Genomic DNA, 27,336 nt, shown 5'->3' with positions numbered 1-27,336 from the left:
ATAGCCCTCATTATGGTTCTCTCCTTCCTTATCTTTCATTACCCACCTACTTGTTTCTTACTAGACAAGTGACTTCCCTACTATTTCTGGAACATGCCAAGTGCCCACTCATCTTAGTAACCTTTGTTCTCATTCTCCTCTTGCTCTGAAACATTTATCTCAGCAATGCATGTGGCTTAGTTCTTCACTTCCTTCAAGTTTCTGTCCACAGATTACTAAGGGTGCCTTCCTCAACTACCTATGTAAAAGTAACTTTCATGCTCACGAGTCACCTTGATCCCATCTGCTCCTGCACTATTTGACACACTGCATACTTTTCATTAATTTTTCCAAATAGACTATAAGACCAGCAGGAACACAATTTTCACTTTGTTTTATGCCATTTTCCATTAGTGGGCACTCAAATAGTTGTTGAATGAATTTTAAAAAATCTGTGAAGAAATGGCTGCAGCCTTCCTGACAAATATCCTCATGTGCAGCTAATGCTTATAAAACAAAATCTGTCACGTCAACTTCTATCATACATAGGTAGGCTTCCCCCTCTGCTTGGCTTTGTAGTTTTTTCTGTAAGTTAATTTGTAATTAAGGCCTAGATGTTCTACTACTACAATGGAAGGACAGGGGAGAAAGACAAGAACAGGCAGCACAGACATATTTCTGGGTATATCAACCCAATGGAGAGTCTGCTTTTTGGGAGGATATGATGGTTTGAAAGAAAATGCCCCCCAAGGGAGTAGCACTATAAGGAGGTGTGGTCTTGTTAGGGGAAGTGTGTCACTGTGGTGATGGTCTCAGAGGTCTCATATATGCTCAAGATATCACCTAGCGTCTCAAACAACTTTCTATTGCTGTGAGTCAAGATGTAAGAACCCTCAGCCCCCTCTCTAGCACCATGTCTGCCTGCATGCTGCTTTGTTCTCCAGTATGACAACAACGGACTAAACCGCTGAGCTGAAAGCCACCACAATTAAATGTTTTCTTTTTAAGAGTTGCCACGGTCATGGTATCTCTTCACAGCAATAGAAACCCTAACTAAGAGGAGAAGAGGGTAAAAGCATAGTTATTTACATTAACAAGTAAAAACGCGGAAGTAAAACAAGTCATATGTTACCAACTGAGGCAAATGCTTCAGTAAAGGCTCAAGCAATCAAAGATTGCTGGAACAACAGCTGAGGATAAGGACTCCACAATGCACTGCTCCTCAGTGCATACCCTCCCACCTCCCCACCCGTTTCCAGTTTGTGAGCCACCCCGTCTCTAGGACAACTACTCAGCCCAAGCATTACTGTATAAAAGTGACCCAAGGTAGTAAGAAAACTCAGGCATGGAAACAGGCTAGATTTACGCTGTGTCCTATCCCTGGCAGAGACAGTCAATATGCCTATACTCCTGAAAGAACCTTCCTTCTCTCTGTCCTCTCTGAAATGGATACAGATTCCCAACAAGGTTGCCATGTAAGGGGGCCTATGCCATGTAAGGTATTTTGATTTCCAAAAAAACTGATCCAAATTCCATCAAAGAAGTTTTAGTAGGAGGAGGAAGGGAAGGAATGACTGTCTGTACTGTGACATGATAAAACTCCTGAGTAGCCTGGTCAGATACAGAAAGATAGGCAATAAAGGAGGGCAAATAACCAGAAAACATTCGATCATAAGTCTTGTAAATATAATGCTATCAAAGGAGAAACTTGAAGACAGTAATTTTGAAACTCCTAACTGACAATAAAAAATTTCTTTTATGTCACAGTCCAGTTAAAAACAGATTCCTTTAACATACTTTCATATATTTATTCCTAGATTATTATTATAATTGGCTAAACTGATGCTAAATCTATACTAGGCTGTTGAAAATTACTGCCTTGAGCTAACAAATAGGACCTTAGGAGAGTTAGAAGATTACTAGGAAAAGATCCCTCAAATCTTTACGGTTTCATAGGCTAGGGTATTCTACTCTAATGCAGGAGTAGCCCAATACTTCCATTTGAAAACTCAGGGAGGGTAGTCAATTTCAAGTGCTCAGTAAGTACTAGTACAATGACGTAACAAGAGCCTCTAGGGTGGCCATGGAAACAGACATGACAACCACTAAGAAGAAGTCAATAGATGAGAGCAAATATGAATAAAAAGAAATGGCTCCTTTGAGGAAAGAGTTACTAAAGCTACATGGAGATGGTTGGTTTTCTTCCAAGAGAAGGAATTACTCGTGCTTCAGGAGAACTCTTGCTTACAGGCTGAACTTTCAAGTAACAACAATGGAAAAAGACCAGACATCTAGTCTAAGAAAGACTAATCTAAATTTTTTTGAGGGGGGACGGAGGGGAGACAGGGTCTCTCTATTATGTAGCTCAGATTTACAGGATCTATCTGCCTCTGTCTCCCAGTCCTCAGATTAAAGGCATGTGTCACCATGCCCAACTCTGATCTGATTTCTTAAATATAGAACTGATGTCTGGCCAGGAGTCAGAGCTGATAGCTAACTGGCATTCAATTAAACAGGATACAGGAAATTGTTTACTGTCAAAGTTACTATATAACAGAAGGCAAGATCTTTTTCACACTAGATCTATTAGCATAGGCATGCACTGAGATAAAAAGTACAACTAATATGCAATTCTGTCTTATTTATAAACATTAATAGCCAATTATTTCAAGAAAAATAATGCTGAATTCTGTGAAGCAATTTAAGAGAGTCACCACAAACAAATATTTTTCAGCATTTCTCTTATTCCCTGTCTAAACTATGAAAACTTCCCAAAGGAAAATAAACTCTGACAATTCTCAGGCTTTGATTTGAACTAAAACAACGATATCAACTTTAGAAGTACAAGTTTCAAGTAAATGGCTTAGCATGCTAAAAATAAGTCCACAAAGACACTTTTTACATTGTAACAAGAGTCTTCTTGTTAAAAAGTATTTTTTAAAAATCTATTTTGATTTATGTGTATGTGCTGGGTGTTTTACCTGCATGTATGTATGTGTACCGTATGTATGGCTGGTACCTTCAAGGGTCAGAAAAGGGCATTGGATCTCCTCTAATTGAAGTGACATACAGATGGTTCTGAATTATCATGTGGGTACTGTGACCCAAACCCCCGTCGTCTGCAAGAGCAATAAGTTATATGAGCAATCTCTCCAGCCCCAAGCATCTTCATTTTAACAGAACATAATATAATAAAATTATAGTTAAGACTTTGCTCGGGAAGTGGCTCCGTGATGAAGCACTTGCTTAGTATGTGAAAATTCTACTTCTTAGTAGTGGGTGTGGGGGAGACAAAAATTTAACAAGATTTCATATTATATGAGGCAGACTCTATCAGTAGGTCCTGAGTTCAATTCCCAGCACCCACATGGTGGCTGACAACCATCTGTAATGAGGTCTGGCACCTTGTTTGGCCTTCGAGCATGCATGCAGGTAAAACACTATATATGCTATTGGCTTCTCCAGACAGGGTTCTCATACTTGAGGGTAAACAGATTTTAATAGTGAAGACAGTTTAAAAGCCTTAGAGGTTAGAAGTTTTAACTTCTCAAAGACAAAATAACTATACAGAATATATATCACATATCACACACACTTGTTTTTACCTCTCCCAATGAGAAATAGTGACGTGGAATTTGAGAATCAGGGTAAATATTTTCTAGGTACCAAGAGAAAGGTTTGCATTGTAATTTATGTCTCAGACCAAGTCTTGATGATATATCTCCATAATCCACCTTTGTAACACCTGTTGAAAGAAATAAATGACTGATTTATTAGAGTTCTGTTTGGTAACACACACTACTTATACACTCATTCTCATAAAGCAGCTAAATGGGAAACGGGATTATTAGGTGAAGTATGGCCCTAGATATGATATGATATGGACCTGCCTCCCAGTAGAAAACGAGGACAAGGCGCTAAAGTGTGTTTTGATGTTTTCAAAGCAAACGAATTTAAACAACATATACAGAGATCAAAAACTTTAAAATTTATTAAGGCAAAAATAAAAAAATTAACATCTATTTGGTACAAATATTAAATAATACAATTATTTTTCTCACATAATTCACTGAACTGTGATCATACCCACTTGAGTCTTGAAGTATTGTACCTGAACAACCAAGGCAGAATAGTAATAATTTCAGACAGACTTATCACTGGGGAGAAACAGACACACAAAACCCAGAGTCGCAGAGCGAAGTTCTTAGAGAGAAGCCCTGAGGAAAATTACAGGCTCTGCATTGGCTCTGTGACATGAGGTGGTTTCACGAAGCCCTGCCTATAGAGGTGCTCATAGCCTGCTTCTGAGGTGGTACTGTTTTATGGGACAGGGGATGTAACTCAGTCATGAGCGCTTGCTTGCCTGGCATACACAGAACTCTGGGTTTAGTACCTCAGCATCACATAAAACATGTATGGTCATGCAGACTCCTAATCACAGCACTTGGAAAATGAAGGCGAAAGGATCCGAAGTTCAAGGATATCCTCAGCTACATAGTGAGGTTGAGGCTAGCCTGGGATACATGAGGCCCTGTCTCTACATACATATATAAATCCATAAATAGATACTAGTATTTTTATGTTGGATAAAAAAACCAAATGTCCAAAAAGAGTGCTTTGTCAGCTAGGAAAATAGCTGATATTTAACAAGACAGAATCTCACAGGAATAAATGTCAAATGCTACAGTTAGGTAAAAAGAAACCACCCACCCCCCTCTCTCACACCCCTGCATAACTCTGAGTCAGCAGAAATGACCAAGATATTTAGTATTACTGCTAATAATATCTCAGGCACGCTATCAAGCATTTTCTGTACTATGATGTTTACCACTCCCTACAATGAATGACCTTATCAAGTCTTTACTTCCAACCCTCTTTACTTCTCCTTAGAATCAGGGACAAGAAAGATTCCATCTTGGGCCAGTGAGGTGGCTTAGTGAATAAAGATTCTTGCTACCAAAACCTAAAGACCCGAGTTCAATCCCTGGGACCCATATAGTAGGAAAAGAATCAACTCCACAAGTTGTATTTGGCCTTCATACATGGACTATGGCACAAGCACCCCTGCCATGCACAATGTATAGGTCATGCAAAATACACTAACCTGGAGAAATTATATAGAAGAAATTCTTGAATTCATCCATCCATACTTCTGCAAGCCGTCTGTTATTTTTATTGATAATCTGCCCTGTCCCTCCTGGAAACGTGTAAGGTGTAGCTTTCCGAAACACATGACCAACATGGGAACAAGTGACAATTTCTAAAGTTCCTCCACACTGCCAAATCTGAAAACAGCAGGATGAAGCTTAGTAACTACCTACCAAAGGTTGCTTAGCATTTGTGTGGTGTTTTCTTTTCAATTGAATGGGGGGGGGGTGTCGGCTTTTATTTATAGCATTTTTGGTGAAAAAAATTCACCAGTAACTACCAAATCTGAATGACAGAGCAAAGTAAACTGCATTGGACATATAGTTTAAAATTCAGAACACAAGCCTGACTATGGTGACCTATGCCTTTAACTCCAGCATTCAGGAGGTAGAGGCAACGGACCTCAGTGAGTTAAGTAAGACCGCCCTGGTCTACAGAGTGAGTTCCAGGCTAGACACTGTTACATAGTGAGATCCTGTCTCAAAAAGAAACCAAGTTCAGGACTCAGAGATCCTGCTCTGGTGTACAGCCAGTATGTCCCCAGGATCAAGTGTTTTTCAAATTTAGTCAAAATACAAAGACAAGTTAAAAATTACACACAGAAGAGTGAGATATACATCAGCAACTGTCAAGTGCAGATGACTCACAGCATCATAAATTCAAACTGCTGAACCGCAGTCAGCTCTTGTCAACAAGGACATGCTGCTTCAGGACATGCTCAGTAGCATTCTGTTTGTTTTGAATACTTAGTATGTTTGATGTGGCTCATGATTTAACACTCACTGCACACATCCATTATCAGGGAGTATTTAGCCCAATTCGTTTCCGTTTCTGTCTCTCCAAACCTGTGCCACTCCTGACACACCACACAGAACAGACACTCACCATGATTTTTCAACAAGACAGACACAGCATGTTCTGATCTATTTGTTCAATCAATAAAACACATGGAACAAAAGAAAAATCAAGAATAGGTTTATATTCTTAATTCAATGCAACTGTTTCAAAATATAGTTTTGTGTCATAAAGGAAAATCTCATTGCAACTGAAACTCTCATTTTGAAAATTTTCTGGTTTGTTAATAGTCAGTGTGTCTACCTTTAGGGCTGTTAAACAGCATGTCTTCACACTGGTTTTCCCAGGCTATACAGTGTTAAGAGCTAGATGGGATATCCCAGAAGGCCAAGTCTTTCCTTTTACAAGTAAGCAAGGAGAGTCTCCGAGAGCAGTGGGGCTCTCTGCTTCCACTTACGGAATACTGTTTGCCTCTACTGACATGCTATGTCAGAGGCTGTTTAGCAGCATACATTACCATCTAACATGCTGATTAGTGACTATGAAATGAAAGGTCAACTAGGTTGGACTAACTGGAGTAATTTCACAACTGCTTGTCTTTCTCTTCCTTTTTGTGGTATGTGTGCAGGCATGTGTGTGTGATGACCAGAAGTTAATAACACGAGGTATCTTTCTAAATCTTTTTCACCTTACTGTTTTGAGACAGGGTCACTCGCTTGAAATCAGGGCTTATTGATTTAGCTATAGATTCTACTGTCCTTGTGTCCCCAGCACTAGGATTACAGTATGCACTGTCATGCCTTGCCTTAAAAAAAATAAAAATTGAACCTTTATTTGTATGTCAGAGGACGGCTTGTGGAGTCAGCTCTCTCCTCCTACCATGCTGGTCCTGGGGACAGACTCAGGGTGCAGGAAGCATCTTTACCCACTGAACCATCCCAGCAGACCCATGCCCAGCTTTTTTTAGGTAGGAGCTGGGAATCAAACTCACATCTCCATGCATATGGGGCAAGCTTGTTACTGACTAAGCCATCTCCCTAACTGTTGTCACCTTTTACTGAAAAAACATAAAACTGATAACCAAATTTAATGTAAGAGAACAATTTCAATTAAACAAGAAGTAAATAACATAATTTGAAATTACGTTTTACAGTTAGAGGTACCACAGCAGCCTGTTTAAATGACAAGTTGTTTCTATTTAGTTGTTGAAGCTTGAATTACTTCCTTAAAATAACAGAAATCGAGAACTGAAGATTTATATACAGGTTCAATAGCCAAACTATTAAAGATAACTGGATTATTTGCTGAAATAGTCTTTTTAAACAAATCTTCCATAGTGTCATCAAACTTTTTATAGACTGAAGGTTCTGAAGTCAGGTTAAAGTCACTAAATTTTATTTCTTATGTAGACAACAAGAATAATGAATATATATTTGTGGTTAAGTAAAAGATTTTTTTTTTCTTTGTCAAAGGAAACTTACCCTAAAGGAAATTTCTAGGTTTTCTCCTCCCCAAATATCCATGCCAGCATCATATGTTCCAATTTCCTGAAAGTAATCTCTGTCTATTGAAAAAAGGCCGCCGGCCATTGTAGGTGTTCTGAAATTCAATCATAATACTATGCCATTAATATTAATAATTTAAAGTTTATAATCAGTGTTTGTTTAAAGAGTACCGCAGTTCTTCAGCTGTTTGTAACTATAGGACAACGCTTCTTACCCTCTGCAGCGTTTTTGTCCTCGGGGTCACTGTCCTAAGCACACTTCCTGTCCTCATCACCCTTCCTGAACCTTGGTGCCGACCGACCTTCTGTCTCAAACTCCTTACACTGAATGATTTCTCATAACCTGCTCCATCTGACCAGGTATTTGATTCCAAAGTCCAAGCAACTATAAAAGTAGTTGATGATTTTATTCAACTAGACTCAGGTTAGGGTTAAAATGCCAAGTTCTATGGGGTGGCAAATACTGCAAAAATGTCAGGTCAAGACAGGATGGAAACAGAGCCTTTCTTAGGTCTGTGGAAATCTTGAGGGAGGGGATGCAGTACAGAGTACCATCAACAGACTCCTTCTAAAGGGACCACCATTGTAACCACCTGGGGTGTGTTTTCTGCAGAAGACAAGTCCACATATGCACAAGGTGGGTGGAGGAGTAAGCATAGAACAAAGCAGAGAGATGACACTGAAGGGGGATTTAAATGACTGGGTGTCAGTGGTTTCAGCTAACCATTGGTTTCTATGAAGGGAGTGGGAGGGGGGCACTTAAGTTCTTGGGTCCAATGATACCACAGGCTCCTGAGTTCAGAAAGAACTGACACATGCTCTTCTAGGCTTCTCTAGGACAGCAGTAGTGTCTCTCCAGAGAAAGCTGTAACTGCCAAAGTTTTCAAATGTCTAAGAGTCCTTGATTTCACACTAACATGAACTAGGAGCTTTTCTGTACTGCTAAGATCTCAGGCTAGTTCAGGAAAAGAAGGTATTGAGTGAAAAAATACAAATCTCTTTGGCTTCTCCAGAAATGGATTTGAATTCATGGGAAAACAGACAAGAGAAGCTTAGAACAGGAGAAACTGGAACTCAATTGCTATGGAAGCTGCAGGTGGACACAACTGGGATGAATACTAGGATGGTCTCGGCAGCTCAGAGTGTCAGCTCCAAGTCCTTACCAGCATGGTTTCTATGCCTTCCTGGAAAAAAGTCACATGTGTTCACGTATAGTTAAAAAAGAAAAACAAATACACATTAATGGACATCCTTTATACCCTGTTAGTTCTATAATTTTAAAAAATTGTGTGAAACAAGCTTTTCTAACCTTACTAGTCAGTAACTGTCATCCAGATGGTACATACTAGTAAAAAAACGCTACAGTGCAAGACACAATTTTGAGACAGTACTTTAACATAATGACACAGTCAATTGGGGAGCAGTCTGATTAAAGCACAGATTGAACTTGGAAATTTGTAATGTTTTCATACAGGAAAGAAAGACATAGGCATGACCTCATCATTTCTCTTGTATACCGGAGTTTACAGATTTAAAAAAAAATCTAACTTTATTAACTAGAGGGAAAAATCCCTCTTTAAAAAAATAGATATACGTGAAATACAGTTCTTGACTATATACAAGGTACACCTTTAACCCAATTGATGAAATATCCTAACTCTCTGCAACACACTACAAAGGAAATGTCTAACAACTTACCTGACAGGAAGAGTCCGGTCACCTTTCCTTCTGTCCATTTCTCTCTGGGGAACAGGATACCAACGAAAATTGAGCTTCCAGTTGAATCCACCATAGGTCATGTCAGAGCCTGCCATGTACTCGAAAGTATCATCGCTGATTACATCAATGATAGGACACACCACTGTTCTCCTGATATCATAAAAGTGGATTTAAAATCTTTCAAATGGTTTTACTATACCGACTATACAACAAAACAACTAAGAAAGTTTTCCTGTTACAATACACACACACACACACACACCCTGCACCCAGTATGATAATCATTCTATTGGTGTTGAAAGAAGTCTTTCCCAACCAGGTAGTGGTGGTGCGTGCCTTTAATCTCAGAACTTGGGAGGCAGAGGCAGGCGGATCTCTGAGTTTGAGGCCACCCTGGTCTACAGAGGGAGTTCCAGGACAGCCAGAGTTACACAGAGAAATCTTGTCTGGAAAAACAAAACAAGGTTCAGAGAACAAAGGAACTTAATCACCACAGTTTAGAAGGAGAAAATCAACTTCTGAAAGTTATTCCTTAACCTCTACATGAGTACCATGACTTTTTTCCCTCACTGGTGTCCCTGTCATACGTCATCGTCTCCAGGCTCCCCCCAGTAGCTAACGGTGCCTGCTTCACACACGCGCGCATGCACACACACACAATTTTTAAAAAATTAAATCATAGGTCTTTACTGTTTTTTTTAAATTAAAATTATTCTAGCCTCATAAAAATCGTTCACTTTCCTACTTTTCTATATTGTGCTCAAACATCTTGATGGGAGCACGCTCCACCTCCTACACATGAAGGGTTCCTCTGCTGCATGTGACCCAGTTCTCATTCTCACTGGCTATCAATTTTAGCATCCCTGCTTTATATTAATGGCAAGCTTTGGGCTGGGCAGATAGCTCAGAGGTTAAGAGCACTGACTGCTTTTCCAGAAGTCCTGAGTTCAATTCCCAGCAACCACATGGTGGCTCACAACCATCCATAATGAGATCTGGTGCCAGCTTCTGGCCTGCAGACATACATGGAGGCAGGATGTTGTATTCATAATAAATAAATAAATCTTTAAAAATAAAATGGCCTCACCATGACCAGGCTTTGCACTTGTCATCCTCAACTTGTACATTTGTCAAGGGACAAACAGTACCCCAGAATTCAGCACAGACACCACAAAAACCAGCTGGCTTCAGTGAATGATGCCATTTTTGCTCTCATGTTGTGATTTACCTTTCTTCTTTTCTTTCTTTTTGTGTCAACTCAGTGAATTAAAACAAACAAACAAAAAAAAAAAACCAAGCCTGTTTTTATGTTTATCCATCACCTTAACATTATCAGTTGGACATTATTGAAGATATATAATCCACCACAGAGCCCAAACTGTAAGTTATTTTAGTTGTTGTTTTAGTCAATTCTTTCCTATACAACACACACTATCTTCTTTGTATGGGTCCAGGATCATGTTTCTAAAGTTTGTGTGCTATCTTTATGGAAGCAAATATCTCCTAAACCAGTCACTTTTTATTTATATTTAGAGAGATACTGTATTCTTTTGATTCTTCAGGGCAATGATCTCTTTTGTAAACTGCTGCATGTCCTTTTGGTCCAATGCTGGTTTGTTTTATGTCTCTGAGAAAAGACAGCTGTACTTCTACCATTTCTAACAAAGAGAAAAGTGAAGTGATCCACCTTCCATTCTCAACTGGGCTAATGAAAGTCTACTCTATACAGTCCAAAATTGATGTGGACAGCTTTATGGTCAAACTGCTAGGGCAAGCAGGAACCCAACTAATACGGGTCAAGCAGACTGAAGGCACTTCTTTCCTGATACGTAAGAACCAACAGAAAGTCAGACAATTCTTTGAAAAGTGAGTGATGTGAAAGATGAAACCCCAGACGCACCTCAGCAATGCTTGCTCTGTAGCAACAGGATTACAAGACTACTCCATATACAACTGAGTTTCTCAGGATACAATGTGCCTCTCTTCAGCCTTGTGCTACAAGACAAGAGCTGTAGTCCCTACGAAGATGCCAACAAACACGAGAAAATCTGCCTGCCCCCGAGGCAGTCTTTAAAAACAGGGACAAGCAAACTTTCTGGGAGTTTATCACTGTGTACTGTTCTGATCCTATCTGGTCAACCTAGAGCACAGAGTATTCTACAACATGCTGTCTAATTCATCTCTGCCAGGAGAGTTTGCAAATTTGTTAAGTGCCAGATTTTAAGAATGCTGTCTTGTTTGTATTTTGCTTGGAGCACTCTTGAAGGCATTTGGTATTTTTGTATTGATTTAAAAACAAAATTTTGCAATGCTACACAGTGTTAGATAAAAATACTAAGTAAGCCAGGTGGTGGCGGCACACGCCTTTAATCCCAACACTTGGGAGGCAGAGGCAGCAGATCTCTATGAGTTAGATACCAGCCTAGTTTACAAGAACTAGTTCCAGGACAGGCTTCAAAGCTACACAGAGAAACCTTGTCTCAAAAAAGCCAAATAAATAAAAACACAAATAAAACACCAAACAAACAAGTTCCAGAAAATTACCTGTCATGTTTGATCCTGGCTAAGAGTGGCTCCAGCCACCCTGCTGTACACTCACAGTGTGCATCCAAGAAGGTAATTACTTGGCCTTTGGAAACAGCAGCTCCTTTTAATCTAGCTCTGATGAGCCCAGATCGTTGTTCCATTCGAATTACATGAACTGGCACCTTGAGTTTTTTCACATAGCTCTCTAGAGGTCTTTTTAAAAAGTCTGAAAGCATGAAATGAAAAAAAGAATAAAAGAATGAACCAAATTTAAAGCAATTTTGATTTTCCAGTATTCCTTCAACATATACACACTGACAGAGCAGTCCTAGTGAGGCTCCTTGCCTCATTAATGCCATTCCCTGAATGAAACCTTCTAATTTCATGGCAGTATGAACTAGCTGTCTCTATTTTGCTACAAGAACACAAAGATAGTACCTATGGCTCAAGCATCACTCAGGACAGGCATGTCACCATGCATCTATCAGGCTTCACAATTCTCTTACTAATCATGCAGAAGGAGGATCTGCACAATAGCCTAGCCAGGTATGACAGCACACACTTTAATTCTAGCCTTGGAAAGCAAGATTGAGTTTGAGGCCACTATAGGTTACAAAGGGAGTTTTAAGATTCTGTGTCAAAAATCCAAACACTAACACCTGCCCCAACACATACACAAAACAGAAAAAAAGCAGCTTAAGAATACTAAATTTAGGCCAGGCAGTGTGGCACATGCCTTTAATCCCAGCAATAGAGAGGCAGATGTAGGCAGATCTGAGTTTAAGGCCATCTTGGTCTACAGAAAGAGTTCCAGGACAGCTAGGACTACATAGAGAAACCCTGTCTCAAAAAACAAAACAAACAAAAGAATATTAAATCTAGATCACAACAGAGAGAAGAAACAGCATGTCACAGCTATTATAGCTTTAAAAATTGTGGTATTTCTTCCAAGGCAGAAGCAAAGTATCTTTCTGTTAACATAGTCTCTGACTATGTGCTCAACAGGAAGCAGAAAGTGAAAAACTCCTAAGAGAAATGCTAGACAGGAACTGAAAGGCAAAGGAAGGTCCTTGCCAGACAAATGTGAACCACACTGAAGGTGATGGGGCCATGTCTGTCTAACTAATGTGAGTTAGAGAAGTGCACACTGAAGTTGGGGAAGGGAATACTGATTTGGAGAATTCCTATGACTAGCTCTTTCTTCTAAGACATCAGCAGCTCACAGAAATCATGGTAAAGGACTAAGGGGCTGCTAGAATACGGAAAGCAAGAGTCCAAGTGCTTCCTGTAAGATGGAGGTCAAAGCACAACTCTGAGTTAGCGCTCTTCTTCCGGGTGGGTTCCTGGGGCTGGACACAAGCTCCTTTACCCCCCCCAGCCATCCCAGTGGGCCTGTCCACAGTTACTTTGTAAGTGTGCTTTACTCATTAATAACAGCTCTCCTTCACTTGAACATTATATCCTAACTACACATGTACATGTCCTCTGGGTGTACGAATTATTTATTTCATAGATTAAGGAGGTAACATAAGGGCACCTGAGAACTATCTTATTTTTTTACTTAAACCTGTATAAACTGGCAAAATAATTAAAACTAAACTGTTAACACAAACTACTCCCAATAACCAATATATGATATGACTAGATATAACTACCCTTTAAATATACATAGTATGGGTACAGCTAGGAGAGAGTGTAACATTTGACTGTAATCATCTCAGCAGATGCAATGAAAGAACAGGAAAAAACACTGTTTACAGTCAATGAGGTCGAAAGGATGGGCTATGAATTTTAAAGTTCAATAAGAAAGGCATGAGGGGCCTGAGAGATGGTCCAGGGCTTAAGGGCACTTGCTGCTCTTCCAGAGGATCAAGTTCGGTTTCTGAAACCACACTGGGAGAGTCAGAACTGCCTGTAACTGCAGCTCCAGAGGACCTGATGTTTTCTTCTGGCCTCCATGGACACTTGTGCTCATTGCACACAAGTCCACCCAGGTACAAAGTTAAAAATATTAAAAAAAAAAAAACAGAGAGGAATGAAGAAAAAAAAGAACCTGTAACTCTCTCCAAATCTTTTCTGTGTGAACAGAGAAATACTGGTACAGCATATGACACTAAATGAGTGTTATGACATAGATAGGCTGTGGAAAAAAAATAAAGCAATTGGGCAATACTGGGTTTCTGATTTTTAGCAAGTATTGTCTGTTTCATAGCATTCTGCAGTGCCAAGTCTCCGAGTGCTGGTCCAAGTTACCTTTAACTAGTGTACCTTTTCCTGAGTGTTTCCTGCAACAGATTAGGATATTCTAAACCTGTGAAAAGTCTTGATATTCTCAGAAAGGTGTCTGAGCAAGAGATGCGACAGAAACTTGTGAGCATAGGGTGAGATTACAAGCCACACTCTAACTGTGCTTACTAACTACAGATGGAAGAAGTCAGAGAACTCCAGTCTGACTCCATTCTGCTGCAAAAGTTCTTCCTGACACTCAGAACTAAATTCCTTCATTCATGATCAGAACTGCAGGTTTCCACAGAGAAAATTCTAATAAAACTATGTGGGTTTCTTCCTAGTCTACATCAACTATGCATTTAGAGCATTACTTATTTTTCTGATAAGATTAAGAAGCAATACAATTAAACACTTAAGTTTTACAACAGTGTAACTTTCACTGTGTGATTGAATTTAAATGCCAAGAATTTTTAGATAAATTGGAAGTTTACATACAATTATTAGGCTAAAATTATAGCAGTATTTTTGCAAACTGTTAGTGATCAAAGGTCTGACATCACTGGCATTAGAATATAAAATTTACCTCTTTCACTGGCATCATCTACAAGAACAATCTCTTCTATCATGTGTCTTGGTGAGCGGTTAATGACACTATGGACTGTTCGGAGAAGTGTGCTCCATGCCTCATTGTGGAAAACGATCACCACGCTTGTTGTAGGAAGGTTATCTGGATACACCTTTGTTTTACACCTAGAGACAAAGCAAATGCCTTTATAAGTGAGTAATGACTCTGTACTAGAAAACTTGACAGAACAGCTTTATAGTTTGTGCTAATTTTACTTTTCCTGAAGCACACTACCTACCCATGAACATGTGCAGTGATTCCACTCTCTACCCATAGGCATTAACACTCTGAATCTGACTGTTACGTGCCGTGGTGGGAGGCAGAGAAAGAAAAGCAGTGTGAATCTACCTGTGCTCTGGGGACCAGACAAGAGCAAGATTTTTTTTGTCTAGTCACTGTGGCCACATCTGTGTGATTATGCAAAACTGCCTGAAAGCTGTGGTAGTAGAGAGAACAGTGAAAAAGGAGGAAAACAGCTCCCCCCAGCCCTGCAGTCCCTTAGAAAGCAAGAGATGAAGTTTCCCAGGGTTCTTTTCTTTCCTTTTTTTACATTTAAATTAAAACCATTCTTATTTTACACACCAATCCCAGTTCCTCTCCCTCCCATCCTCCCACTACCTCACCGTCTCTCCATCCCAGCCCCTATCCACTCCTCAGGGAGGGTGAGGTCTCCCATGGGAGATCATCAAAGTCTGTCACGTTGTGGGGCAGAGCCTAGACTAAAAGAGTATCCCTCCATAGGGAATTGGCTCTCAAAGTCCATTCGTGCACTAGCGATGAATATTGGATCCACTGCCAGAGGCTCCATAGACTGCCCAGCACCCCCAAATGACAGCCACATTCAGGGGGCCTGGTTTGGTCCTCTGCTGGTTCCCCAGCTGTCAGGCTGGGGTCCATGAGCTCCCACTTGCTCAGTTCATCTGTTTCTGTGGGTTTCCCCAGCATGACCCCTTTGCTCATCACTCCTCCCTCTCTACAACTGGATTGGTTCTTTTCTTTTCAATAGTTAAAGTTCAGTTCTAGCCTAACTCTCAGGGCACTGGTCTGCAAAAGTCCTGCTAATTAACTTTTACCCAGCACCCTGAAATTAGAAGAGTTTTACAGATGAGGAAACTATGATTAGAGAAATGAAGAAGCTTGGTCAAATTGACAGCCGGTAAGTGTATAATCACATATCAAATCCAACATTTATGACCAAAATCTGGCCCCTCATTATCCACATCCAAATACTATGGCACTGCATGAAAGAAGGCAGAAAAGAGGATTTTTCAAGTCAAGGTAAAAAAAAATATATATATATCACATATACTCCAACTCTCTTCTCCATGTCTCTCTAAATGAACTGTGCTTCTCACGCACTGTTTATAACCTACTAAACATGGTCGATTACTAGGTTTTTACCAATAATAATGAACACTTCATAAGAAGCCTGGCTATCTGTTATAAGTCTCTTCTGTATGTACTCAGGGAAGGAGCAACTGAGAATAGCCTTACAAGCAGTAGCACAGCCATGGAGACCAGAAATTCAACTTCATTTGGGTCACTTCCTAAGTAAATTTGAGATAGGTCATTTAGTCCAGGTCTAATTTTGACAACTATATGAGTATGATATTCACACAGACCGCTACACAATTAGCACTCAATAAATGGTACCATTATTACTTAAGAGTGAACTACATTGGATAGATTTGGCCTCTGACTAACTTGGGATTTTATTAAGGGTTCCTTTCCTAAAATCACACATTATAAAAAGTACTCATTGATTCTACTTATACTTAACCATTCTTAACATTGGACCAATGTCATTTTTTCTTCTAGTATCTTTCCAAAAATATGATCTTGGCAGCTCATAAGACAGTAAAATTGCAGGCAGACACAAAATGATCCAGACCAGTTAAGTTATACTCTAGAAACAATGGGTTTTTGAATTTACAAGTGTGGTAAGCAAGTCATAGGCTAGGAACACTATCTTTCCATTTAGGGATCTGCTCTGAACAGCAGATGCTGCTCAGCTCCAGTATGAGGATGAACTAACGTTAGTCTGTATTTCTGACTTGGCAATTCACTGTAAATCCTCTTTCAAAGTCAGGTTCTCTCAAGAATCCCCAGTGGACGTAGGGCTCATTCTTGGATCAGAAGGGCTCTCTGTATCCTAGGTACTGGGAAGTATCAAGCACTGGTTAATTCCTCCCAATCACCCTTCTTAACCTCCCTGTTTTACATAAGGATTATGGGACATAGGTGAGCCTGGTAACCACAAGCTAGCAAATGGCAGAGCCAACTGGGACTATGTCACTATCAAGGTATTATATACAAGTTGGTCCAGAAGACCAAACTGGAGTTAATGGTAGAGTAGCTCTACCTGAGAAATGCCCAACACTTAATTAAATATGAATGCTCAGATCAAAACTGTATTACATGGATATGAACAAGCATGTAAGTAAAAGTAGATCCAATACCTTGACCATTATAGAATGCCCAGAGGCTACAATGACTGAATAAAAACAAAATGTACAGCTCCAATAAAATAGTTGGAAACTGAAATCTGTATCAGCTCAAACTGTACCCATTAGCAAAACAGGAAAGGATGGAACAAAATGAAAAAGACATTAAACAGAAAGCTAGATAAATTAAATTTAATGAAAACTTAGCTCAATGCAACTTTGCCTTAGTCGTGCATCTGTGCTTGGGTGGTCTATGTGGCTCACAAAACCCAACCAGGCTGGATGGTCTCATTTTAAGTTAACTACAACCCTCGTGTGGGTTCTCCCCACACTCTAGCAGCATTATACTTTCCTAGAGAACACCTTCAAACTCTCACATCTCAGATTTCTAAAACTTTTCCCTTCCTAATTTGCAACATTGTTTCCAATTTCACAAAATAAAAGCTACCAGAACTGAATTTCCACAATGCCGCCAACATACACACACCATCCCATAAGTATTAGGACTACAAAATCATGTTTTTCCTCTAGAGGGTTTAAATGATCTGTTCTTGTCTATAAACCTTCTACCTGATATACAAAGTCTTTGCTTTTAACAACTCAGGTCACTTCCATCAACACACAAATACTACTTTATACTACCCCCATCTTCCCTGCCCTCATTCTAGCTGCCTCCTGCAGATGGACTGCTATAAAGTGCTTCACATCCCACTCATTCCCAAACTGATTATATTACAAAATATAGCAAATACAGAGCACACAAAACTCATTTGTTGGGCTCAATTCCCAGAACTGAAACAAAACAAAACATACCTCAAAAATGCAAGCTGAATGAGCTGGTACAGAGTAAAGGACCATGTTAACTATCACTACGTGAGAAGAAAACACTGACATATCCTCACAAACTGCCCTGTTGCTACTGTCATCTCATTTTGTCCCTAAAGAAAAAACTAGGGTGGTTCTGGAAGAGTTTTACTTGATCTGTTTTGACTGTCCCATAAACAATAGTCTATATAAATCATGTGACTATTTTGCTATTATGTTGTCAAGATTCATCCTTGGAATGACATGTAGCTTTCCTTATTTCTACTACTACAAAGTATCCCATTCTATCTACTATTTGCTGCTATTGCTGTTTGAGACAGTCTCACTGTACAGCCTGAATGGCCTGGAACCACTCTGTAGACCAGACTAGCCTTGTGAATTAACCGGAGTTCTTCCGCCTCTGCTTCCCAAGTGCTGTGAGTAAAGGAAAGCACCACATGCCAGACCGTCCACTTTACTAAGAGAAGTTCAGACATTTTACATTTTGGAACCAGTAGAGAGACATATTGCTAAAAACATTTTGTCTTTATCTCCTATTGTATACATATATACATTTCTAACATACCTAGGCATGAAACTGCTGGACCATGAAGGATGTAAATGCTGATTTTAGCATGTACATGTTGTGGAATATTCCTTTACACTGTGTAAAGATATGTCACTGTGATTGGCTTAATAAAAAGATAGTAAAAGATAAACAACCAATGCCTAGGCAGTAGGTATAGGTGGGACGTCTGGGCAGAGAGAGCTCTGGGAAGAAAGGCAGAGTCACCAGTCAGATGTGGAATAACCAGGACAGACATAATGGGAGATAAGATAAGAAGCACGTGGAAAAGTCAGGCTACAGACATAAAGAAATAAACCTAATGAATCTAAAAGACAGGTAACATATATTTGACCTGCTCAAACATAAAACAAAAAATCATCTTTAGTTGATTTGCATACACCGCACATTCCATACTTGTGCTAATACAGATATGTATGTTACCTTTGAAAGTTTGTGTGTTTTCAGAGAAAGGGGACCAGACACCACGAAAACCGGTAGCCCAGGTGATCCAACCTCTCACAGTGCCTCTTTTGCAGTTTCCCCAGATTTCTGCATGCACAACAGCTTCAAGGCTGCTTGTTGAGATGGTTCAGTCTCACAGACTATTCTAGCCAGGACTTCAGAAAAGCCTTTAGCTTTCCCATTATACTGAGACTGGACAACAAATGTTATGGCTAGTTTTCCCAAGATTTGACCATTATCTCAAATTTCTCAGGGTCCCTTAAAGATGCCATTGCCCCCAGACAACAGGAAGCAGTCTAGGGAACATGATGCCCACATTCCCAAGAAGTGGGGTGGATGGTTTTTGGTCATTCAGTGGGTTATGGATGTTTATAATCATGAGAGATTGGTTACAGTTATTACTGGTAATAGGAAAAAACTAAACAAAGATGATTAGATTCAGGGATCTCATTCCGAAAAGGAAAACGGTAGATAGAGAAATGTAAAGGGAAGCCTTCCTGCCAGCCTGGTTCCAGAACCGCATCAGTCCCAAATAAACACACAGGAGGCTATATTAATTATGAAGCTGTTAGCCTTGCTTGTTTCTTACTGGCTAGCTCTGACTTATGTAATTACCCCATAATTGCTAATCTAAGTATGTCTCTTACTGGAGAAGTTTCCGGGCTTCCTACCTCATGGCGGTTACATCTTGACTCTCTGTGTTTTTCCTTCCCAGAGTCCTCCTGGACTCCTAGTCCCACCTATCTTGATTCCCTATTGGTCAGCAGTGCTTTATTGACATATACACAGGACTTCCCCAACAGAGAAATGATAGGATAAAAGGGTAGATTATTGAATCTACTTACATAATAAAAAAGCAACTACTATCCAGAACAGGCTCCAAAACAATACAGAGAAACCCTGTCTCAAAAAACCAAAAAAAAAAAAAAAAAAAAAAAAAAATCAACTACTAGCCTCAAATATTCTACACTGGTATGGATTTTTGTGTCTTGATACAAAAATTAAGGTTACTTTCTTAATATATGTTTCTATTCTTGTTTAAGGTATTATACCCACGCAACTCATTTAGAAATGTAATATAAAGTTGCAGTCCTTGATAGCTACTGTTTATACACTGTTCAGAATAATTAAGAAATATAGGCTAATAGTCACCTTGTAGTCATGTTATGTGTTTTCAAGTTAAAGAGAAATATATTTTAGACAGATAGGTGGTACTCAAATACTTCAGAATCCTACTGAATATGGCATTTAAAATGTTTTAATAGCATAAGGCTTTTCATGACATTAAGATATGTCTGCTTCTGGAAGCACCAATCTACTTCATAAAAGGGTGAGAGGCATCAAAGAACCTCCACATGGAGTTTGCTTTCATGGCAGCACTGCTTAAAGAACTGCCCTCGCCTCAACTGCTGAGAACATGCTGTCCATATTGGACAGGCAGGACACACAGCAGTGACTGCTGAACTTAGCCACAGTAAGGTAGGCAGTACTTCTAAATTCCTGCTTCACAGAAAAGTCTGTCAGATATTCTAGGCTTGTAGACCAAAGATGGATACCCCAACATTGTAGAGGAACCTTGGTCAACTGTGAGACAGTCCGTTGTTTCTGTCATTTCATTTCTATAGTTTTGGAATTTGCTTAGTCTGCACTTCCTGTTTATTCAGGTAATATGTTATCCTTCTCAGATCTTTGATGGGGTTTAAGACAATATAGTTAAATTTACAGTTTTCCTTTTTATTAAATTCAGAAAAGAAACTCACATAAGAGATGTAAAGTTTAAAAAGGTTGAAAGACATAAAAACTTAAGTTGTTTCTAAGAACTGTTTTAAGGTCTAAAATGGTATTTTTAGGATGATAATACAAGTTACAATTAAAAAATGGTTTAGGTATAAAACATTGGATTCATTACAATAGAATAGATAATAATTTTTCCAAATTTGCCAACTACATATGGACTGGACATTGTGAATTTAATCCTTACTTGATAATTGTTCTTACTGTGTATAGTTTTACTATGTTAGAATTAGACCAAAAAGGGGGAAATGTTGGGGAGTATCTGTACACTGTGTGAGGACGTATTGCTGTGATTAGTGTAAAAAGCTGAATGGCTAATATCTAGACAGGAGAGATAGGCAGGACTTCTGGGCAGAGAAATCATCAAAGGTGGATCAGACACCAAGACATGGAAGGAGTGGACATAAAGAATGAAAAAAGGTAAAAAGCCATGAAGCAAAACATCGATTAATATAAATGGACTGGTTTAGGTTGTATGCGCTGGAGGGACAAGCCTAAGGTGAGGCCAAGTTTTCATAATAAGAAGTCTCCATAGCAACAAAGCTTTCTACATGTACCAACAAGATGGTTATACCAAATTACTTCCTAAAAGTGTATGAGAGTATCAAATCCTTAAAACCCTTATGTATTTGTCTTACCTGGCCAAGACCGCCAGTGTAGCACTGAGCAGAAGCGGTGACAATGAGCACCGTGCATGTCCCTGACCTTCCAGAATCATTATTCAACATGGGTATTTGCTTTAAGGGGTTTTCATGCTGCTCTGTTTAGATGCCCTACAGATCAGATTAAGGAAGTTCCTTTTCTTAAGGCATATCTTCACAGCAACATATTTTATCAAATATTTTCTCTATTTAATGAAATACATATCAACACACCCCTTTTCTGTTACTGTGATGAATTTTAACAACTTTAGCTTCCTATGTCTGGAATATACCAGCTTGATATAAAATTGAATGTATACAATTTACATATTGCTAGACTCAACTAATTTTTCATTTGTTAAGTCTGTATCTATGCTATCAGTGAGATGAGCTAACACTCTGTGCTTATTACACCCTTTTCTAATTTCCACACTGTGATCACACTATTTCATGATGCACACTGGTATGGTCCTTCTTTTTCTAATAAAGGACTGGCTTTGTTTCTTCCTTAGATGTGCATAAAGAGACAAGGCTGTGTATGAATGGAAGTTTATTATTATTTGTTTATGTGTGTCTACGTATAAAGACCTTAAATAATCTACTGATTTAATAATCATACAACTTTACAGTTTCTGCTTTTCTCTGACAATTACTTTTTTTAGGAACTGATAATATTTAAATTTTCCATTTTTTTATTTTGTTTTAGGGTCTTTCTATATATCACCAGAACTATGTAGACCAGGCTGGCCCTGATATCAGAAATATGCCTGCTTCTACCTTCTAAGTGTTAGGATTAAAGGCCTTGATCTAAAATTTTAAATATGCTTATAATACCTTAAGACTTATTTTTCTAAGTGTGGGGTCTGTAAGTGTATGTGTTTGCGTGAAATGTGCATTTGGGTGCAGGCAACCTCAGAGGCTAGAAAAGGGAGTTACATCCCCCTGAAGCTGGAATTATAAGTGGTTGTGAGTTGCTCACTATAGGTGCTTGGAGTCAAATGTGGGTCCTGTGAAGGGCAGTACAAGCTCTTAACTACTGAGTCACATCTCTCCAGCTCCTTTTAAAAGAACTTTATGCATGCAATTTGGTATTGCTGTCTACAGGCACAGTGTTGTGCAGCAGAGGTCTAAAATCTGTCTTCCAGAAAGGAGAAGGTATATCTTCTATGTTTACATGGGACAGAATGACAGTTGTCTCTGGAGGTGGGAATAGCAACTGGAAAGGAAAATAAAGAGAATTTTCAGGGGTTATATTTTGTTTTGGATGATGCTATGCTACGCAGCTATGTACTTAACACATAAAAACCCAGTAAGCTATACACACGTAGGACTATGCACTTCACTGCTTCAAGTTACATACTACTAAATCGTTTTGTAAAAGGTTGAACATATGAAGACTTTTGTAAATGTTTAGAATTCCCTACTAATCTGTTGAGAAAAGTAATCATTTTCCTGGTTCTGAGTCAGCAGAGCAATAACGCCCTGAAATGTTACTTTATCAGCATTTAACTTAGACTTCAAATACAGTTAAACAGCAACTAACAGAAAAACAAGCGCTAAGGCAAAGCAATTCTTGGGAATGTAGACAAACCTTCTACTCAAATGTGATCAGGACCACACTATGTACTCACCCCTCCAACCTCACATCTGGTAAAGATCTGTTGAGTGCAATCATCTCACTTGCCATCAAATTGAACTGATTGATTTTAAACATCTCTTTCATCTTTTCTTGATCCTCTTTAGGAATGACGACTGGTTTTCCCATTTCTCCAGGACCTTCATGAGGCTTCTGTACTGGCTCTGGAACTAAGAGGAAATAAGCTTAGCTAATATCAACTTCCTAACAATTACCTCTTGCTTTTGCATAACTATATTCAAGCTAAAACTGTGCCCTCAACAAGCAGTCTCCTCTGGGCCCTCCCAGATTGTTCACGCCTCCGGGGGCTGTGCAGTTTTCCCATTCTGAACAAGTGGCACTGGCCACTCAGAGGGTCAACCTAAACTTTCCTTTCTTCCAGACTTTGATGAGAGCCTCCGACTAGTCCTTGCTATCCTCATCTCTCTTCTAGTCACACAACCACCTATTTATTCAAAAGTCCCAATCTTGTTAGATGACTTAACACCTTGTCTGAAATCCTCTGAGGGCATGGCACTGCCTGCAGATGAGCCAAAATCCTCATCATGGCACAGGATCCTCTTTCAGTCTAACAAATGCCAAGACTTCAGACACCATGCTCAGCTTTGACAAGTTTCTGGAAGGAAGGAATTCCTTTTAGATGAATTTACTTTTGCATGAGTGCTTTGCTGCACATTATGTATTGAATCCCCTGGAAGTGGAGGTACAGATAGTTATGAGCCACTATATGGATGCAAGCATCTGAACCCCGGTCCTCTGCAAGAGCAGCCAGTGTGCCCTTAACCTTACTGAGCCATCTTGTCCAGCACCTATCAGAGCTTTAAGTACATTCTCCAAGTGAATTTCCATGTGCTCAGATTCTCTATTCTCTCTTCTTTAAGCCTCTGCATTCCAAACAGAATAGCACAGTTCCCACTCTAACTGACAATGCACTACAGCAGGGTGAAGGAAAGGCAAAGAAAGCCTCTGTTTGGGAAAAGAATACCCTGTTTCTTATCATCGAGACATATTTCCCCTTTGATTTAAGGAGCAGGCTACATGGCTCTATTAAGTCAGGAAGGCACGACTTCATCACTGAGCAATGATATAAAGCAGCAGAATCATAAAAGTTAGTATTTCATGAATTTATAAGTACATTGATGGGGCTAACCTAGGTATTACTAACATCCTGTTCTAGGAACTAAGCAGAACTGGTTATAAAAACCCACCTATAAAAATTATGGTTAAGTAGGCACTAACACAAATAACTTTTAGATCATTAAGAATTAAGTAGTCAAAAACATTTGTGCTGGAAGAACAGCCACAAATCACTTCTATAAACAGTGAAACTCCAAGCCAGACACATCGGCACACACAGTTTTAATCACAGCACCTGGGAGGGAGAAGCAGGTGACCTGAGTTTGAGGCCAGCCTGGTCTACAGAAAGTTCTAGGACAACTACACAGAGAAGCCCTGCCTCAAAAAATTAAAACAAAACAAACAACAATAACAAAACTAAACCAAGAACCCCAAAATCTGAATCTTCCATGTTCTCTGACAAAATATCTGCATTACCTATCAGGTACCTAATGTTTTCTTTGCTTCCCATACTGCAATGATCTCACTGCAGACTATTCTATAGCTTATTCTTGAAAGTACAAACTGCAACTATATCTACAATACAAGCAAAAGAACTCCCTAGTTTCAAGTATTTTTAAAGACTTTGTCCCTAAAGCAAAGGTTCTCAACTTGTGGGTCACAACCCTTTAATTTTTAGAGTGGGGTCCAAAGGGGTCCTTTCACAGCGATTGTTGGAAAACAGATATTATGAATCGTAATAGTAGCAAAATTACAGTTATGAAGTAGCAACAAAAGTAATTTTATAGTTGAGGGTCACCACAACACGGAGAACTGTATTCAAGGGTCACAGCATTAGGTCCTAGAGAATGAGAAGCCAAGCAGAAGACCTGATATCTGCTAACAAAGCTTTAATGCTCCACTCTGCATAATGGCATTAGACCAGTAAATTTTGTAAAACAGAAAACTTTGATTATGAGATTCCCTATGTCATTTGGTAATGTGATTGTAGAAATTAATTATATTTAATATTAAATAAAAAATAAACTGAACAGTTCAATGACATTTTAACATTCAACTGTCAGAAGAACTAACCACATTGCTAGAAATAAAATTAAAAGATAGGAACTTAGGAATTACGATTCACCTTTAATTTTAAATCTATATATAAATTTAAATTTTTAAAATCTAAAACTTATCAATAGAAAGAAGCAACACTTGAGAAGGCGGGTGTCTGAGGCCACTCACCGTCCCCCGCAGGAAGTCCCCTCTCCTTCTTCTCATCACACCTGTTGCACTCGCTGAAGTAAAGCAGCAGGAACATATCCAAGAGTACCCAAACCAACGAGGTGGCGAGAACCACCTTGCAATATGCAAATTTTCTCATGGCACTTTAAGTCAAATGTAAAATTTTAAAATATACATATATAAATATACAAATATCATGAAAATTATCCCAATCTGGTTTCATCAGAAATCATGGTCACACCCTATAAAAAGAAAAAGAAGAAAAAGACTTTCTCAAATTTGATACCTAGGACACAGATTACATGATTAATTTAACACTTAAATATTAACAGATATGAATTAATTTCATTAACAAGAAAGTCCATTTTTATATAAGTATCTCTTACAAAGCAATATCCAACAGAAAAATGAGCAAACAGGCCTTTACAAAAGAGAAATCTAATCAGTAAGTGTGTAAAAATGTACTTCTTTTTCTATAACTAGATATGTAAATTAAGACAGCAGTAAGCTACTATTTCAGTCTCATCAAAACACGGGTCTTAACCCCCTTTCTGTTCAACTGCTCTACTGAAATCTAAGGAAAAGCCAAAAACTATTAATTAGCACAAGATCTTCAGCACGCAATGACCTCAGTCTGACTTCTCAGTTCTCCCTACTGTATACTACACAGTTTTTCAGGCTAACTCCCACCAAATCCTATATAGAAACTTCAGTCCATACTCACCCAGAAACCATTGACAGAACACATGGCAGGGAAGAGAAGGAATTCTAAGACCTGAGACCTAGTCTTAGCTCTGATGCTGCTAACATTTTAGTTTCTATTTCCCACTCTTCTACACCCCATGACACTCATATCATCATCAAGTGATGGGAAGAACTCATTCACAACTCCGAATAATCATCTGGGATGCTTTAACTAAAGTTATTCTGAACAAGTAAACACTTATCTTGAAGAGCTCTGGGGCAGCCTAAGAATCATGTCACTCACTGAGCATGGGACACAAGACTCAAAGGCCCGTGTCAACTGCTGACCAGGAGAGAAGCAACCAAGTGTATTCCACCACGTACACAGTGGAAACTCCTTGAACATGTGTCCCCTGCTGAAAGTTGTGTAAGCAGATGCTCGGAAGAAGCAGGCTGACAGGTGATATACCAGCTTCACACAAGGGTGTACATGGAAGATGGATTATCTCAACAGTCAGGACGGGTGAGTTCATCTATGAACTACTTGGAGTAGTTCTTTACAAGGTTCTTAGACAACAGCCAGAAAATCACCTGAAAATTCAGGTACTAAGTGACACTTGTAAGCATAAAGCATCATTATTTCTGCTCACATCTCCAGAGATTTTGATCTCCTATATATGTTCTTTCATCAGAACAGCATTCTCAACTCCAAGGTAAGAATGAACAAGGGCACTGCTGACTTTTTCTGCCTCAAAATCATGTCTATTCAATAAGACACTTGATTGTGTTATGTGCAGTTAGTAGTTCCTAATAACTATGGAAAAAGAACAGTGTCACAACACAATGGCTCTCGCCACAAAAGTTAGGCATGTAATGTATATGTGAGCCTTTTCAGAGTCTGACTGCTAATGCAGGGGATCCAATTAAAAAGTGGGTACAGCACTAAGTAGGGAATTCTCAATAGAGGAGTCTAAAACTGCTCAACATCCTTAGCAATCAGGGAAATGTAAATGAAAACAACTCCGTGATACCATCTCACTCCTGTCAGAATGGCTAAAATCAAAAACACCAAGGACAGTTTATGCTGGAGAGGATGTGGAGAAAGGGGAACACTCCTCCATTGCTAGTGGGAGTGCCAACTCGTACACCCACTTTGGAAATCAGTATGGAGATTTCCTCAGGAAAATGGGAATAAGCCTACCACAAGACCCAACAATTCTACTCTTAGGCATATACCCAAAAGATACACATTCATACAACAAGGATGTCTGTTTCACTATGTTCATAGCAGTACTATTTGTAATAGCCAGATCCTGGAAGCAAACTCAACTGAAGAGTGGGTAGAGAAAATGTGGTACATTTACACAATGGAGTACTATTCAGCGGAGAAAAACAATGGACTCTTGAAATTTGCAGGCAAATGATGGCACTAGAAGAAACCATCCTGAGTGAGGTAACCCAGTCACAAGAAGAC

General features: G+C 39.2%; 1 protein-coding gene across 2 annotated transcripts in view; it reads right to left on the bottom strand.

Moving 5' to 3' along the window:
- Galnt1 (polypeptide N-acetylgalactosaminyltransferase 1) overlaps positions 1–27,336 on the bottom strand; it is a 72,224-nt gene that overhangs the window by 12,893 nt on the left and 31,995 nt on the right. For both annotated transcript variants that reach the window (XM_040757946.1, XM_040757945.1), the window contains exons 3-10: positions 25,179–25,420; positions 22,870–23,044; positions 14,484–14,650; positions 11,690–11,897; positions 9,125–9,295; positions 7,404–7,521; positions 5,084–5,264; positions 3,585–3,724 (exon numbers count right to left, since the gene is read on the bottom strand). In XM_040757946.1, coding sequence (XP_040613880.1) covers positions 3,585–3,724; positions 5,084–5,264; positions 7,404–7,521; positions 9,125–9,295; positions 11,690–11,897; positions 14,484–14,650; positions 22,870–23,044; positions 25,179–25,317 — 1,299 coding nt within the window. In that variant the 5' untranslated portion in view covers positions 25,318–25,420. The remainder of the gene's footprint in view (positions 1–3,584; positions 3,725–5,083; positions 5,265–7,403; positions 7,522–9,124; positions 9,296–11,689; positions 11,898–14,483; positions 14,651–22,869; positions 23,045–25,178; positions 25,421–27,336) is intronic.

This window comes from Mesocricetus auratus, unplaced genomic scaffold (assembly GCF_017639785.1).
Source record: "Mesocricetus auratus isolate SY011 unplaced genomic scaffold, BCM_Maur_2.0 Super-Scaffold_100015, whole genome shotgun sequence".
In the NCBI taxonomy this organism is placed as follows: Eukaryota; Metazoa; Chordata; class Mammalia; order Rodentia; family Cricetidae; genus Mesocricetus; species Mesocricetus auratus.
Note: the sequence above shows the minus strand (reverse complement) of the source record. Positions and strands in the feature narration are given on the sequence as shown.